Raw genomic sequence first — 14566 nt, forward strand, 5'->3', positions numbered from 1 at the left:
TTGTTATCAGACTTTTGTGGTTTTGTTGTTTAGAATTACCAGCAGCCTACAATTATTTCCTGCCTGCCTGCCATTTTATTATAAACAGTTCAGAATAAAAATTCAACAAATGTTATACTGTCAACTCCTTGCACACAAACTCAACTGTGCGTGGATGAGTGTGCAATGTATGGCCCACTCCCAAAGTGCTTTAAAAAATATGTTGAACATTGATGCTGTCCAAACATCTACCAGATAAATGTGATGTCATCACTGACACCCAGATGATAAAATTATCTGAACTACATCAGATCCAGCTTTAGAGCTCTGATTTATGTCCAAATTCAGAGGCCAGATTGAGGTCCAAGTCAACGCCTAGATCCTGATATAAGAACAAGACCAGATCCTGGTGCAGAGTCAAATCCAGGTGTAAGTAAAAGTCCTGCTCCAGATGCAGATTCAAGTCAAAGTCCAGATCCAATTAATATTAATATGTTCACAAATCCAGTCCAGGTTGAAGTCAAGGTCTGTTTACAAATCCGAGTCAAAGTTCAGTCCCAAGTAGATGTTGAAGTCGTGGTAAAGTTATATGTCCAGTTACAAGTCAACAATCAGGTATAGATCCGAATCCAGGCACAAGTGTAGATCCATATCCAAGTCCACTTTGTGTACAACTCCCAGTCGAAGCCATGTTCCAGGTTGAAGTTAAAGCCAAAGTACGGCTACAAGTCCAGCACCAGACCAGTCCAGGTCAAAAACAAAGTGTGGTTCCAAGTCCCTGTCTAAGTGTGTGAAATGGAGTGAACAAAAAAAGAACAACTTTGGAGATACAACCAAGTATCATTAAATCAACAAACACACAACACAAACAAGCATCCCCTTTCTCCCTTGTGTGATGCCCCTCTACGCTCCCGCGCAGCCCATTTGGAGAGGCCTCCTAGGTCCATTTCAGATTATTTCGTCTCATGATGGCTTGTGTCCGGGTAGATTTAAAAATAATTGAAATGTCATTTAATTCATGTGAGGGCAAAAAAAAAAAAAGACCACAATACACACATACACACACACGCTGTAGAGTTGTTGATTTATAAAATCATGTTCATATAAAATCCCATTGAATGAAGTGTGATAGAGAATAAAATGTTGAACTGTCTTTTACCGGGTAATTATTCCTTACCTGTTCCTAACCCTGTCTCTGTAGGATTAGTACTGTCCAAGTCACAATCACTTCCCCAGTCTGGAAAGTTCCATGCATCACACAGTGGTGGACTTGCGATTTCCCACATTGGCAGCGGCGGCGGGTACGGAGAGCCTCAAAGCTTCGCTGTCCTCATCGTCGTCGTCTTCCTCACTGTCCGTGCCGCCCAGTTTGGGATGGAGCAATGTGCGGCGGCCGCCTACGTTGTTGCCGCCGTCCCTGGTGGCGTCCTCATCTGAAGAGTGATACGAGCCCTCGTCGTGAGGGTCATCGGGGTCGCGGTGGTGCGCGTAGTGGTTGACGATGTGGATCCCGTCAAAGGCGGCCGGTTTGGAGGTGACGCCGTGCTGTCCCTTTAGGCAGCAGATCTGTGCAAGTCAGACAATTAGGAATGATTGACATCATTAAAAAGAAAACATGACATTGAAAAGTGAACAAGCTTGAGTGAATCACATCGATTGAGGCTAACGTTAGCTTAGCATGTGTTGATCGCCCGTCAGCTTTCGCCAATACTTGGCCTCCACTTTGTGAGGGATCGGTTGCGCGCGTTGTCATAACAACGTGACGACGGCTGCACAGGAAGCGCTTTGGGTGTAGTTGACACTTCGACTTATCTCAGTCAAACCAGGAAACAAATCTCAGAGCTAGGATGAAAAAAGGCGTAAAGGTGCGAAAATCTTGGTCATTACCTCATGCTTGAGCTCTTGAATTTGATCTTTGAGGTCTGTGATGTATTGGTTGGAGTCGCTGTGGTTCAGCTGGCCCTGCACCTTCCCTTCTTCTTTCTAGACCGCCAAAAACAACTTGTTAAGCTTTTTTTTTTTTTTAATTCTCTAATGTCTACATAGGGTGCTAATGTCAAATAGTGCTAGCTAGCTAAAGCTAACGTCAAAAGAACAGTGGTGCATTTTGTGACTGTGCTATGCAGCTCAACCTAACGGCGCATGTATCCTGCTAACTGTGGACAGCATCTGAATACAGTTTAACACGAAAAAGGTAACACTGACTAAACGAATTCAATCACTCATTAACTTTGCAAGCTTTGCTCACATGACGGATAAGGTCCCATTAAGTGGGGGTGGGTAATCTAAAAATAACAACTTCCTGCATCACCGAGGAGTCCCAACAGACCCTCGCAAGGAGGTCCAAAAACAGGCCTGATGATGTTTTTGAGGTTTTTATCCCACAGCTTCCTGGATCTCAGCTGCGATGCAAAACAGGTGGCAGCCAGCCGGCAAGCGGCGGCCGTTTAACGTCTCAAGAATGTTTTTCCCCCCAAAAAAAACAAGTTTGATATGGCGTCAGTAACATCTTACAAAATAAAGCATCGCAGTGGTGTTGAGAGTGAAACCCCTTCCTGCTGGGACACACAGACGCCAGGACTAATAACAACTGAGCACCAATGTTCATTTTTGGTCAATTGAAAGTAAAACAATTATGCAGTCATTGAAATGTTGAATACAATTCTATAGAGAGTAAAACCTCAGTTTTAGTGCTTTTCCACTATCGTTATATAGAGACTAAAATCTCTGTTTTAGTGCTTTTCCACTATCGTTAATTCATTTTGTTTTACTTTTGAGGCCCGCTTGCCCTCCGAATTCCATCACCTGAATCTCCAGCTCGGAGATCTGCTGCTGCAGCTCAGCCATGGCGGCCATGTTGTCGGCCTCCCGCAGCCTCACTGCCATCACCTCCTCTTTGCTCTGGGAGAGGGAGACAATTTTTACACTGGACTCCCAGCGCAAATCAGCACAGAGTCCATCCGGTACCTTGCATTCCATTTCTGCTTGTCGCCGCTTGACATCTTGAAGTTGCGAGTGGAGATCTTTGTTCTGAGTGGTCAACGTCTCAATGCGATCCTGTAGGGTTCGGGCTTCTTGCTCCGCTCGCCGCAGCTGGTTGGCGTGAATGTGATTCTGGAAAATTAAAAAATTAAAAAATTATGAAAAAAAAAAAAAAAACGGGGAAAAAAAACCCTAAATAAAAAAAAAAAAAAAACATTTTTCTAACCTGGGTTTCCAGCTCCAGCATCCTATGCCGAGTCTCTCGCACTTCGGCCTGTGCCTCGGCCTCCCGCAGCCGCACGCTCATCAGCTCGTCTTGCAGCTCGCTCAGCGTGTTTTTCTTGGGACTCTCCCGCCAACGGCCGGACGTTCGCGCGAGGTGGCGCTGCAAAAGTGCAGGGGGGGTGGAGGTGTGATCAGAATCGCTAAATAAAGCCATCAATAATTGATGTAATAATTGGGAAGCCACACGATTGTAAAAAGATGTGATGTCTGCAGTGTAAGAAATTACTTAAGTGTCAACTTATGACCTCAAACAGAAAGATGTGGCGTAGCTGTTCTGATTTTCTTTCTGTTCCCACCTGCCAGTGGTCCTCCAAGTCTCGAACTTGCTGACGTAGCTCCTTGAGGCCTGTAAGGGCCTCAGCCTCTCTGACTGTCACAGCCATCAGCTCCTCCTGCAGTCGAGCCACGTTGGTGTCATCCGGCAGCGACGTGTTGCGCTACAGTGTGCAATAACATTTGACTACATTTTAGGAGGCCGAAGCCAAATGCAAACCTTTCAGAGGCTTCCCTGACCTAAATATTATATCGTTATTTGAAGCCATTTTGCTATTTGATCTACTGTTGAAATAAATATGAAAGGTGTTCTGTCTTTTCATGCATCACCTTCTCAATTTCCAGAATCTTGTCCTGCATCTCCTTGAGCGCGCACTGGGACTCGGCCTCCTTCAGCCGGGCTTGTACCAACTCTCGCTCCAGCTGCAGTACTGCCTCCTCCGAGCAGCGTAGTGCCCCCTTCTGACAAGCGCACAAAAAACAACAACACATCACATTTCTTTTTTGCTCGGCATGACTTGAAGATTTTCTACAATAATTGGCAAAGAGTTGGCCTGACACAATCGTGGTTGGGATAGATATCGCGGGAGAATGGCGCCTTATGAATAAAACATCCAAATGTCACATTATGCAAAACATGCGCTGGCATGAATTAATAACTAAACATAATGACGGCAAGAGAGCAGATGTGCGGGGTGTGAAGACATTTGTAATTGCATACAGGGAGCGTGTGAGGAGAATGTCCACGTGGGACTTCATGCGTGCCACAACAAGCAGGCCAAATGCGAGCATCTCCTTGAGGCCCGATTACCAAACGTGATCGTGTCTTCATTGTGGATTTTAGTCGCCGATCTGCTTAGACAAAGCTTTTTAATGACTTGCTGCGAGACCCTGATCTGGCTTGGCTCCGGAGGGTGGTAGCGCCTCCCGGTGGCCGTCCTTACCGCTTGCGGCTGCTGCTGAAGCTGCCTGATGGTGTGGTTGGCCTGCTCCAGCTGAGCGGCGGCCCCCTCGCTCTGTTGTTTGAGCGTGGCCAACTCCCGCTTGACCAGGTAGTTCTCCTCCGCTTCCTGAGCCCGAGTCACTTGTCCCTTTGGACGCAAACGACCGAGGGCGGACGGGGGTTGGGAAGTGAGAAAGGTAGCCCGACAGCAAGTGAAAGAAGACGACGGAAGAAAGGTATAAAAGATTGGGGTTGTCTGAAAGGACATGCTGCTTTGAAAAATTTTCCCCCCAAACACCTGAACAAACAAGTGCACAGTGGGCTTGTCATACAACATTGCACCTCCGGAGGCACTAGAGGAGCATTAAACTGGCCTTAAAAGTTTATTGATATGAACAGTTTGAACTTCTGCCAATCAGCATTTTCTGACTTTCATAAATGCTTGGAGTGTGCTGGCTTGTTCAGGTGAACAACATTCAATCCTTTGTCTGGATGCTGTCATTTGAGGATTCCATGCATGTATTTGATACTGTCATGAACGATAATTACCTGGTGAATTCATAAATAATTTCCTCTAAATGTGCATCATTAGCCCTTTAGGACGGATTCATGCTAATCAGGGGCAGAGAGGAGAGACGGGGAGGAGAGTGGGGGTGCAGCGAGAAAAATCAAGTGAAGGAAAAGTACCTGGATCAATCTATCTGCCAAGGAAGCACTTTCCTACAAAAAACAGAGATAACCACAAAATAGAGAGCAGAGAGACAATCCAGAGGAGAGTTTAAAGCACACAAAAGATACTTAATGATTTTTGTTTTGTTTTTAAGAAAAAAAAAAAATAGATGCAGCGTCAAAGGCAATGTTCAGTTTTACCTCCTAATGCAATGATTCCCAACCAACATTTGAGTTACGTTTGTTTTTTGATTAGTAGTGTAATTGTTATTGATTTTAATCTCCTTGGCTGGGAAACAGTATGCATCATGTTTACATCTTGGGGTGCAAAAAGGAACATTACGTGCAAGAAAGTAAGAGAGCATGCCATTAGAAAAAACGAGATGTGCTAGCAACAGTGAGAGGAACTTGTGAGAATGAAAGAGAGAAGAAGAACGAGCAAGAGAGGATGTCTGATGAGGGGGCTCATAAACGAGCTTCCAAACGTTGGACGGCGTTAGCGATCGAGTGCCTGAGATGACGACGTCTGGAATACGTTAGAATCCGAGTGTTCGCCTCATGCTCGGCGTGGACGCGGCGCAAACCTGACATGCACGCGTGGCCCGGTCTCGGTTAGCGGCAGCGCCGTGGCGACCGACTGGCGTGCCGACTCTCAAAACAGCCGGTTAGTGCGAGGTGAGGGAGTCGTCACGGATCTGCTGTGATGCGAGCGGAACTCACCTTCTCCAGAGTGTCGATCCTCTGCTTCAGCAGGCGGTTCTCTGTGCGCAGCCTCTACCAAAAGCGAGTGAAATGCATTAGGTTAAAACAATTTTAAACATCAAAAGTAAAAAGCAGTCAAAGTGTGTGGCTGGACTCACTTTGATTTCCACTTGTTCCTCCATTTCTTTGGTCTTGATGGTGGTGTACTCCTTCTCCAACCTGAGGCCAGCAAAAGACAAGTAGGTCTCCAGGGTGGCGTTTCCAAAAGCGGCCACAAGATGGCGACAGAGAGCGAAACAAGCCTCAGCTTACTTTTTCATCTTCTTGGCATTGTACTTGAACTGATAGGCCGCCTGGATGACCTTGTCTGGGCCCGTGTCCAGCTGGCGCGGGATGACCTTCTGAAAGTGCTGCAGAGGACCCATCGAGTCAGACCAAACGACGGCCTCACTACATCACGCACGCAGTTGCACCTGTAACATTCCCTCCATGTCCAACTGAATGAGCTCTGCCTGGTTCATCTGCAGGATGGCCAGGCCCACTCGGAAGACGATCTCCAAGCCCTGAGCACAGACGGCATCGTAAGTGACTGGGTGCAAAGCATTATAGGAGCAAACGGGAACATTAAATAGCCCGAGAACGTCTAATTGGGAATTTCTTTTTCAATATTCAGCAGGTGGCGCTGATGGACAAGAAGCAAAATTCATCTGAAGTCTCGTCTCTTGCAAGTACCCACCTCGCACATGAAGATGTCAAAGATCCGGGTGGCGACGGGCAACGGGAAGGTGGTGAGGAAGATGGTGAGAAACCAGGAGGAAGCGTACATGGAGGTGTGGAAGCTCTGAGCCTGGAAGTGCATGTGGAGTTCGGGGAGATCCTCCTGGAAGGACGAGATGGTCGAGATTGGCGACAGTAATGTTTTGGGTTGTGAAAAGATCCAAATCGTATTTTTTGAGCCTCCTACCTGGATCATGGACTCAAACTGGTACATGCAGAGGCCCAGCTCCGCCATGCTGGGCTTGAAGAGCTCCCGCAGCCTGTAGTCCTGCATCAGCTTGACAAAGACGCAGAAGGCCTCCTCCTCTGGCATCTGGAGGACATTATATATATGGGGAAAAAAAAAAATCCCCCGTGAGGGTTCCAGCTTTGGTTCCCTCGCACGGGCGACGTCAGAGCGCGGCAATTACCTGCATGAGCAGCAGGCCGACGATGAAGGCGCTGCCTTGACAGTAACCGACCTCGCGGTCCACCAGGGAGTAAGCCTGAGGAGCACACAAGATGGGCGGGAGAAATACTGTGGTAACGCTGCGTTAACGCGGCGTCAAAGGGCCTCGTCATTGTTTACCTTCATGACATTGAAGAGAACCTCCTGGCCCAGGCTGTCCTTCTCCTTGAAGAAGTCATGCTCTGGGTAAGTGCGGGCGATGTCGCGGCGTATTAGCTTCTCGCATGGCGACGTCATCTTCAGGAGGTCCGAGTATTGGTCTTTGATGGCCATGTTCTGGGCGTTGCACAGCAGCTGCCACACGATGGCCCGGAAGTGGTGCGGAATCCCCATTCGGACCAGATCCTGGAAGTGCACTTTGCAAATCAATGCTGCTATTTGTGCTTGTCAATTTAAAGTTTTGCAGCCAAAGCAGAGGTCGTCGTTGTTTTGGACCAACTGTTGCCCTCCATTTTTGTTCCACGATAAGGAACAAATTTAATGATGTTATTAGAACATGCGTAGGAGTTTTTTTTTTTTCCATGCATTACTGCTGACACAACGTGATTAAGAAATTTCCTGTGCTGACGGAGCACACTGCTCTTTCCTGCTATGATGCACGCACGTGTGTGTTTTTAAGCGTGTGCGCACATCTGCTCGGGCCAGGGTGCATTTGGGCCAGAGCTTAACTTTGACCAGGACTTGTGCGAGTTTAGAGCAGACAGCTGCTAGACACGTGCACTTTTCAGGCACCACCGCCTTTGTGTTAAAAACGTTTATTCCTAAAAATATTTATTCCTAACTTTTGCTACTCCACCATTGGGTGTCGGGTATCAACACCAGCGTATGACTTCCTCCTGGCACAAATGAGGTTTGAAACGGAAAGGTGAGCTTAAATTAGCTTTTCCAAAAATAGGATGTTGAAGGACTCAATGTGGGTGGGGGGGTGACTCGTACAAAAATAGTGACGGAAAATACTTTGCTCTCTTCAGGATATACAAGGAAAGGCAAAGGAGGATCAATTGTATAGCATGGTTTACACACACGAGGAAAATCCAGTTTGATTTTTTTTTTTAAATATATATTCCTCCAGCATTTGATGATCTTAGAAAGACAACACTGCTTCACTTTTTGCTTTTGTAAAAACTCAACAGGGCTGCACCCGAAAATCAGTAACTGACGTGGCTTGTAATTGCCTACATATACCACGAGATGGCGGCACAGGACTACATTTGTCTACGAGTCTAAGTCATCACGTCCACGTGCTAGCGTAGCGCGATGGCTCAGGAAAGCGTGGTGGCACATTTCACCTTAAGCTGCTTCTCTTTCTTCTTTCGCACCTCCTCCCATTCATTGACGATGCGCCCCCACAGGATCCACGAGTCCTCCTCCAGGTGCGAGAGGTTGGACGAGGCCGAGGAGCTGGACACCAGTGAGGATCCGCTGTTCCGCCGCGAGCCGTTCATGGAGCGCAGGGATTTGCTGTCCGTCTCCAGGAGCCTGCGAGACAATCAAAATGGATTGAGGGCAAGCACCACAGACGCCCTTTTCTCTCTTCAAATTGGATTTTATGTATACTGCATTTTGGTTTGATTTTATATTTCACCCCTTTGAAAACACCATTTTAAACTGCAGTCAATAAAGGTTCAATTACCAGGCTGGTTCAAAGAACCAGCAGATTTATTTTCCTTTTTTATTGACCAACTTAATCAACTTAACAATTTAAATTAATAATCAAGTGAATAATAGTTCCCATTGCTGTTGCGTGTCTTCAAGCAAACGGACAGCCCATCTTGGAAAACAGCAGCGGCAGCGTTGACGTCAAGGGGCCGGCTCGAGTTTCAGCTGCATCTGGGTCGTGTGGGCGGAACCCGCAGCCGCAAAGAGCCGGCCGGAGGGCTTCCCACTCGACAAAAGCGACACCCGCCATTCAGCTCGCAACTGTGTGTGAGGCTACACTAAGTTTTCTTGTCAGCAAGTTCAACAATTGTGTCAAATGCAAAGTTGATGTCACTATTGTGTTAATATTGTAAAGTAATTACAGGCAATTGTGTGGAACCAACACCAGCGGCAACTTGTACTGTCTGTACAATAAATTAGTACAGACAGGACATGCGAAAATGTTCACTGCTGAATTGAAATGTTTCAGTTCAGATTTAAAGGAAATTCACAAGAGTTTTTAAGGTTCCGTGGACCCGCTGGTATGCAAACACACAAGCTAATAATTTACCAGCACGAGACTCTTGTTTGGAATAAAAAAAAAAACAATAATTGGACCTCCCTGGAATCCACAATGAGCTTTGAGAAGAAAAGCAGCATACCAGGACCAGTTCATCATGTTGTCTTCATTCGCATCTTCAAGATCTGGAGCGGTTTACAGACAAGTTCCTCGTGTGCTGCTCAACTACACTGTTGGATGACTTTTATCTGCGTTTGCAAAGTCCAAAGGCCTCAGACCAGGAAAAAAAAAAAAAACGTACCACAAACACAGTGGACTGTCCGAACGCAATTGTGCCCTTATGAACTCGCTTGATTGCAATTCACACGGAAAACCTGCAAAATTGCTGCTTCAGCGAGGCGATTGCTCAGTAGGATTCACACGCAACCCAAACAACTTTGGTACCGAAAGGACAATTTACCTGTGAAAATTCATACGCAAGCTACTGATGGGCACCACGCAGTCAGTCCACTCAGGCAAACGAGTTACTAGCCACCAGCCAGCCAGCCAACCAGCCAGCCAGCCAACTGGACACTCTCATTCGCTGACACCCACATCACTCACCGGGCAAGGCCCCACCTTTTAAAGTCACAGTGAATCAAAGTGAGAATGGCTTTTTTTTCTTCTTCTCACCTGTTCTGCTCCTCCAGCTTGGCGAGCAGCTCCACGTCATCGGGGCTGAGCTGAGGCGGTGAGGATGGCGAAGACAGCGACGGTGCGGAGGCGGAGGTCGGCAGGGATGTGGGCGGGGCCACCTGGCTAGCCATCTGACTGACCGTGTGTGACACAGACTTCTTCACCCATGAGAGAGTGGAACTCAGCTTACCAGAAACCTTGTCTGTCGCCACCTGTCCAGGAAAATGCACACATCAATGATAGAGAACGCGGAAGTGTCGTTTGCAAAAGACAGAGAGAGCTGTTTAGTTGTCTTAAATGAATGATGCAACCCACGCACCCCCCATCTATTGGCCCCGAACACTAATAAACTTTTAATGAACAGAAAATGGGGGTGGGGAAAAAACAAGCACAGGAACCTAGGAGTTTCGATCTCTACGTCTGAAATTCCCTACCTATGATTCCAAGTCATTCGCCGGCTTCTGCCCCGGTTTTTGGAAACAGCATAGACAGCCAGTATCTACGGTAGCATCCAGTCAAGCGTAACGCCAGCGTGACATTCTGCTTTGGAACTTTTGACCGCTTTGAACGGAGCTCATGAAGTCATATGCTTGATCACACTGGCAGGTCAAAGTGCTGCGGTAGAGATAGCACCTCCCTGTTACAGGAAGTGCAACGCTGCACTCACCTGGACGCCCAGAAATAAAAGGTCCAGAACAGGGATCGTCAAGATTAAGATTAAAAAGGAGATGTGCATTAAATTATTGTAATGCCTGTATGTATGTATGTGTTCTTACAGGATTTATGAGTGAATATTTATTTGAAATCAATGCTAATTTTCTGTTGGCTTGTTCATGGGATTTTGTCTTCACTTTAGCATTAACACTGTCAACGTTTTTCAAACATTTGCAAATGACCCTCCAAGTGACATCTCACAGAACCCAAGGAGGTCCCCGAACGGCAGTTTTGAAAACATTGGTCCGAAAAAGTCAATTTCTTCAGCCTCACCTACCCTCAGGGCCAAGTGGCACTCGCGGTCAGTCGGACATTCCATTTGCGAGGCTTCCCCATACATCCGAGCGACTCGGCTTTTGTGTGCCGGAAAGCTCAGAAGAAAAAAAGGAGAAAAGAAGGCGGCGAGGTGGGTGGGGTGGGGGTGGGGGGGGGGTGTTAGGGTGAGAGGGGAGTCTTCGAGATGTGGCTCGCATCGCTAATGAGCGAGTAGTGTTAAAGAAGCCACTTATTCAAATGTTTCACGAGCCGGAGGACATTTGTGACTGCAGCTTGTTCCTCTTCCTGCACTCCACGCATATCAACAACCCAATGTACACACATCCTTAACTTTCATTTCTGCCTTATTTTTACTACTAGGCGTGTAAAATAAATTATAAAACTGTGTAAATGCCACTCAGAGAGAAATTGAAACCCACCCAAAAAATGTTTAGAATTGTTCATTTGGCACTTTCATATTAATTCAAACTCATTTTACATCACAATTGAAAATAAAAGCCTTACAGATAATTTAGCTTAAGAGAAAAATGCACCAGCAAAACAATAAATATACAAAAGACACTGTAACTTCCACTAACAACCCAGGCCACACTTAGCTCCTCCCCAACACAAACACTGGCGCTCTCTTGTGGAGCATAAAAGAAAAGCACAAAAACAGATTGATGTTTCGATATTGTAGTCTTTACAGATATTGCCCAGCTACTTCTTGCTGCACCTTGATTTTGTCAATAATTTTAATTTTGTTGGGTTTTTTGAGATCATCTGTTTTGTTGGCGGTACTCCAATGCACTTTGTGCAAGGACAGATGAAAGCAGACGTTTTGCTTATCTCCCGATACAACTGCTACTGATAAACAGCCTATGTAATCTACAAACCTCTTAACGTGTTGTGTGTAAATGCCAAAAGCTAAGTCTGATGACTTCTAATCTGTTTCTTAGTTTGCACCTTATATTTACAAACGCACAGCTGATTTCAGTGCGATGCAGAGCAATTGTACACGCCTTGTTCAAACAAAATGACATTTTAATTTGGTTCTCCAAGCAGATACACGAATCATGACTTCATTAATTCACATAACATTCTGGAGTCACCGCACTAATGCTGACCACTGCACCACTTGAACACTTTTATTTCCTCCTTTGCTGCTGCATCATCATCATCGCGCTAAACGCTCATGGGGAAATGGCCAAAAGAAGAAGTCATGGAGGACTTTTTGAAGCTGCTCTGGCAGTAGCGCATGTTGCCACTTGCAGACCAATGCTGGTCTAATCGCTTCATCTCACAGACTCGGGTTACGCTGAGTCACTCACTAAAATGATTTGAGTCACTTGAGTTGTTTCCCGTTCCTAATGTATGAACACAAAAGTTGGTTTGCTTTGCTATACGTTCACTGCGAAGTAAACAATGTGAAGAGATGGTGGTCTGATGTCGGCCGTCGCCATCATTCTGAACCAAATCATCTGACTTTGCCATGTTTCCACTGAGATTGCTGATTCGATTCAGCGAAGCAAGTCAATTGAGCAAAGCTGATTCTGCAGTATTTCTCTTGAGACCAACTGAACCAAAACAACCCAGTAAGACCAATATGCGGTTGCCGCCCCGCTGCTAACTGGTGACACCGGCATGACTTCAGTTGGTCTCCAACTGCTGGCAAGGCCCCATCAACAAGTCAGCGGCTCAGTTCAAAGAGAAGCTTGGTCAAAGGTTCGGCCGGTTGAATCTTGGCTGGCTTGTTTTGTTTTTGCTCTTGGGCTTGCTGGTGACACCATTCATTCATTAGGATTAGTTTCATTAAATGACAGCAGATTCAGAAGCCGTCTCACTTTATATCACACAGTGACTGATCATTTTGTCATCATTGTGTTCTTCATCTTTCTTCTTTTGAGTAGAGCAGCGTTCAACTTGGAAACAACAATGCAAGACTCATCTGCTCCTTTTATGGCTGCCTGGTGTTGAGTGTTGAAAGGAGATACCCAGGATCGAGCAGTACCAACTAGCTCACCAACTTGCTTTAAATTAATATCCCAGAACACAAGTTTGCGAATTATGGAGTTCAATTTTTAATTCTATGCAAGAACTAGTCTGAAATATCACAAAAGAGTATCCAAAGCTAACGATGCGCCTAGCTGGCTAGCAGCTATCTTGTAAAAAAAAAAAAAAAAGTACACGTAGTGCTCATTTCTAAATAATCATTAATTGCCGGCGTTTTATAAATAGTTTCAGCAAGTAGACAAACCCGAAAGGGAGAGGATGGAAAAAAAAGAACATCCATTTACCTTGAAGCGAATTTAACACGCCGCGCCAAACTTCCTCGCTTGGCGTGTTTCCCGTGCATTAAGCTATCGTCCGCCGCATTCTCGCGTAGAAACAAAGCAAGAAAAAGTTGTTTTTTTATTCGATACTTTTCCACCGGGACGCGTTAGCATTGCTGAGCGTTTACTGTCCGTCGGGTGTCTTGCATGGGCTGGGTGCGATCGCGGCCGTCTAATACGTGGACAGCAACGTCTCGGGCAGGCGGCCTACAGCCGTCCAGGCGGTGTTTACATGCCATTGCGCATGCGCCCCTTACTCACTATTTTCTTTGACGTCGGCGACACTTCTTGGGCGGAGTGCGCAACTACACTTTAAATATGAGACGACGAGAGAAATCGATTTAAATAATATTTTTCAATATATTTCAGTGGTTATGTGCCAAATAATGGGTTTAAATATATGTATTTCTGAATTATATCTATATTTTATGAGAGAAATACAGACCAGTAGGCCAAACGCGTACTTCAATGCAGTACCACCCATCAAACCAGAATGTGGTCATCATGTCCTATAATAATAGTATTAAGTTTTTTTATCAAACAAAATTGAAAAACTAAAACGTAAATCACAAGAACAACCCAACATTTTGCATTAAATCGCATAGTGTTCATTTGTTTTTGTCAGAATTGTGTAGAATTGTAACGAGACTTTGTAGACACCCTGGGCAGTAGAATTTCATACCCTACTTTCAATTTTAAAGAAAAGACTCTAACAAAATGCACAATAACATAACATATCACTCAATCATTAAGTACAAAGACTTTCATGATATTTTGCATTTGGCCTTTCAAAAGGCACAACGTTTTGTAATGTACAGTATGTACTAACAGTCACTCTTGTGTGTTGCCTTTATCTAATCGGCACCTGACTCCCAAGAATGCCTTACCTGAAGTTCAGATGGCATTTAGAAGAAAGACATCACCGGAACACTCGTGTCAGATTACGGGTGGCACCTTGAGTTAAGGCATCGTGTCTCAATCAGTACCAATAATAAGTAATAATCCACAATTATGGTGTAGTATACGGTCTCAGTTTGTGAATGAGAATGTATCCCAGTGGCTAAAAAGTGACAGGTGAAGGTTTCCACCGGGAGCACAGCCTCACTACCTGCCGAGGTGAAAATGTGACTAATGTGACGGCTTACGTTCACATACCACACGATCAGTCATGAAACCCACTTTTCTGGTTTCACACCGGCAACGCTGACGCACGTCTATTGTCGCCGACCAGCATGGCACTCCTGAAGGAAAAAAAAACAAAAAGAAGATGACGTAGAAAAACTCCATGGGGAGAGGAGGCCTCACATCCTGCACTGTTTCTGACATGTTTTGATCCATCTTAATGACTATTTTGGAGAAAAAACTGCACAGAG

At 45.6% G+C, this 14566-nt stretch overlaps 1 protein-coding gene across 6 annotated transcripts; it reads right to left on the minus strand.

Annotated features, from left to right (window-relative positions):
• Positions 1 to 52: 52 nt before the first annotated feature.
• Positions 53 to 14330, minus strand: evi5b (ecotropic viral integration site 5b). Of its 6 annotated transcripts, none has more exons than XM_088393272.1 (20): positions 14081 to 14330; positions 9889 to 10103; positions 8348 to 8537; positions 7179 to 7403; positions 7021 to 7095; positions 6798 to 6923; positions 6570 to 6713; positions 6307 to 6396; positions 6146 to 6243; positions 5992 to 6052; positions 5852 to 5905; positions 5150 to 5182; positions 4464 to 4610; positions 3850 to 3981; positions 3543 to 3683; positions 3188 to 3346; positions 2947 to 3093; positions 2785 to 2880; positions 1867 to 1962; positions 53 to 1545 (listed from the first exon to the last, which is right to left on the minus strand). In XM_088393272.1, exons 1-20 carry the CDS (start codon positions 14096 to 14098, stop codon positions 1234 to 1236), a joined length of 2559 nt encoding a protein of 852 aa, XP_088249398.1. In that variant the 5' UTR covers positions 14099 to 14330; the 3' UTR covers positions 53 to 1233. The 6 variants fall into 6 exon arrangements, with proteins under 6 accessions (XP_088249398.1, XP_088249400.1, XP_088249399.1 ...); XM_088393274.1 differs by lacking the exon at positions 14081 to 14330 and adding an exon at positions 13158 to 13421; XM_088393273.1 differs by lacking the exon at positions 5150 to 5182.
• Positions 14331 to 14566: the final 236 nt, after the last annotated feature.

Source organism: Syngnathus floridae, chromosome 13 (genome assembly GCF_059516105.1).
Source record: "Syngnathus floridae isolate MCC-2025c chromosome 13, RoL_Sflo_1.0, whole genome shotgun sequence".
NCBI classification, from domain to species: domain Eukaryota; kingdom Metazoa; phylum Chordata; class Actinopteri; order Syngnathiformes; family Syngnathidae; genus Syngnathus; species Syngnathus floridae.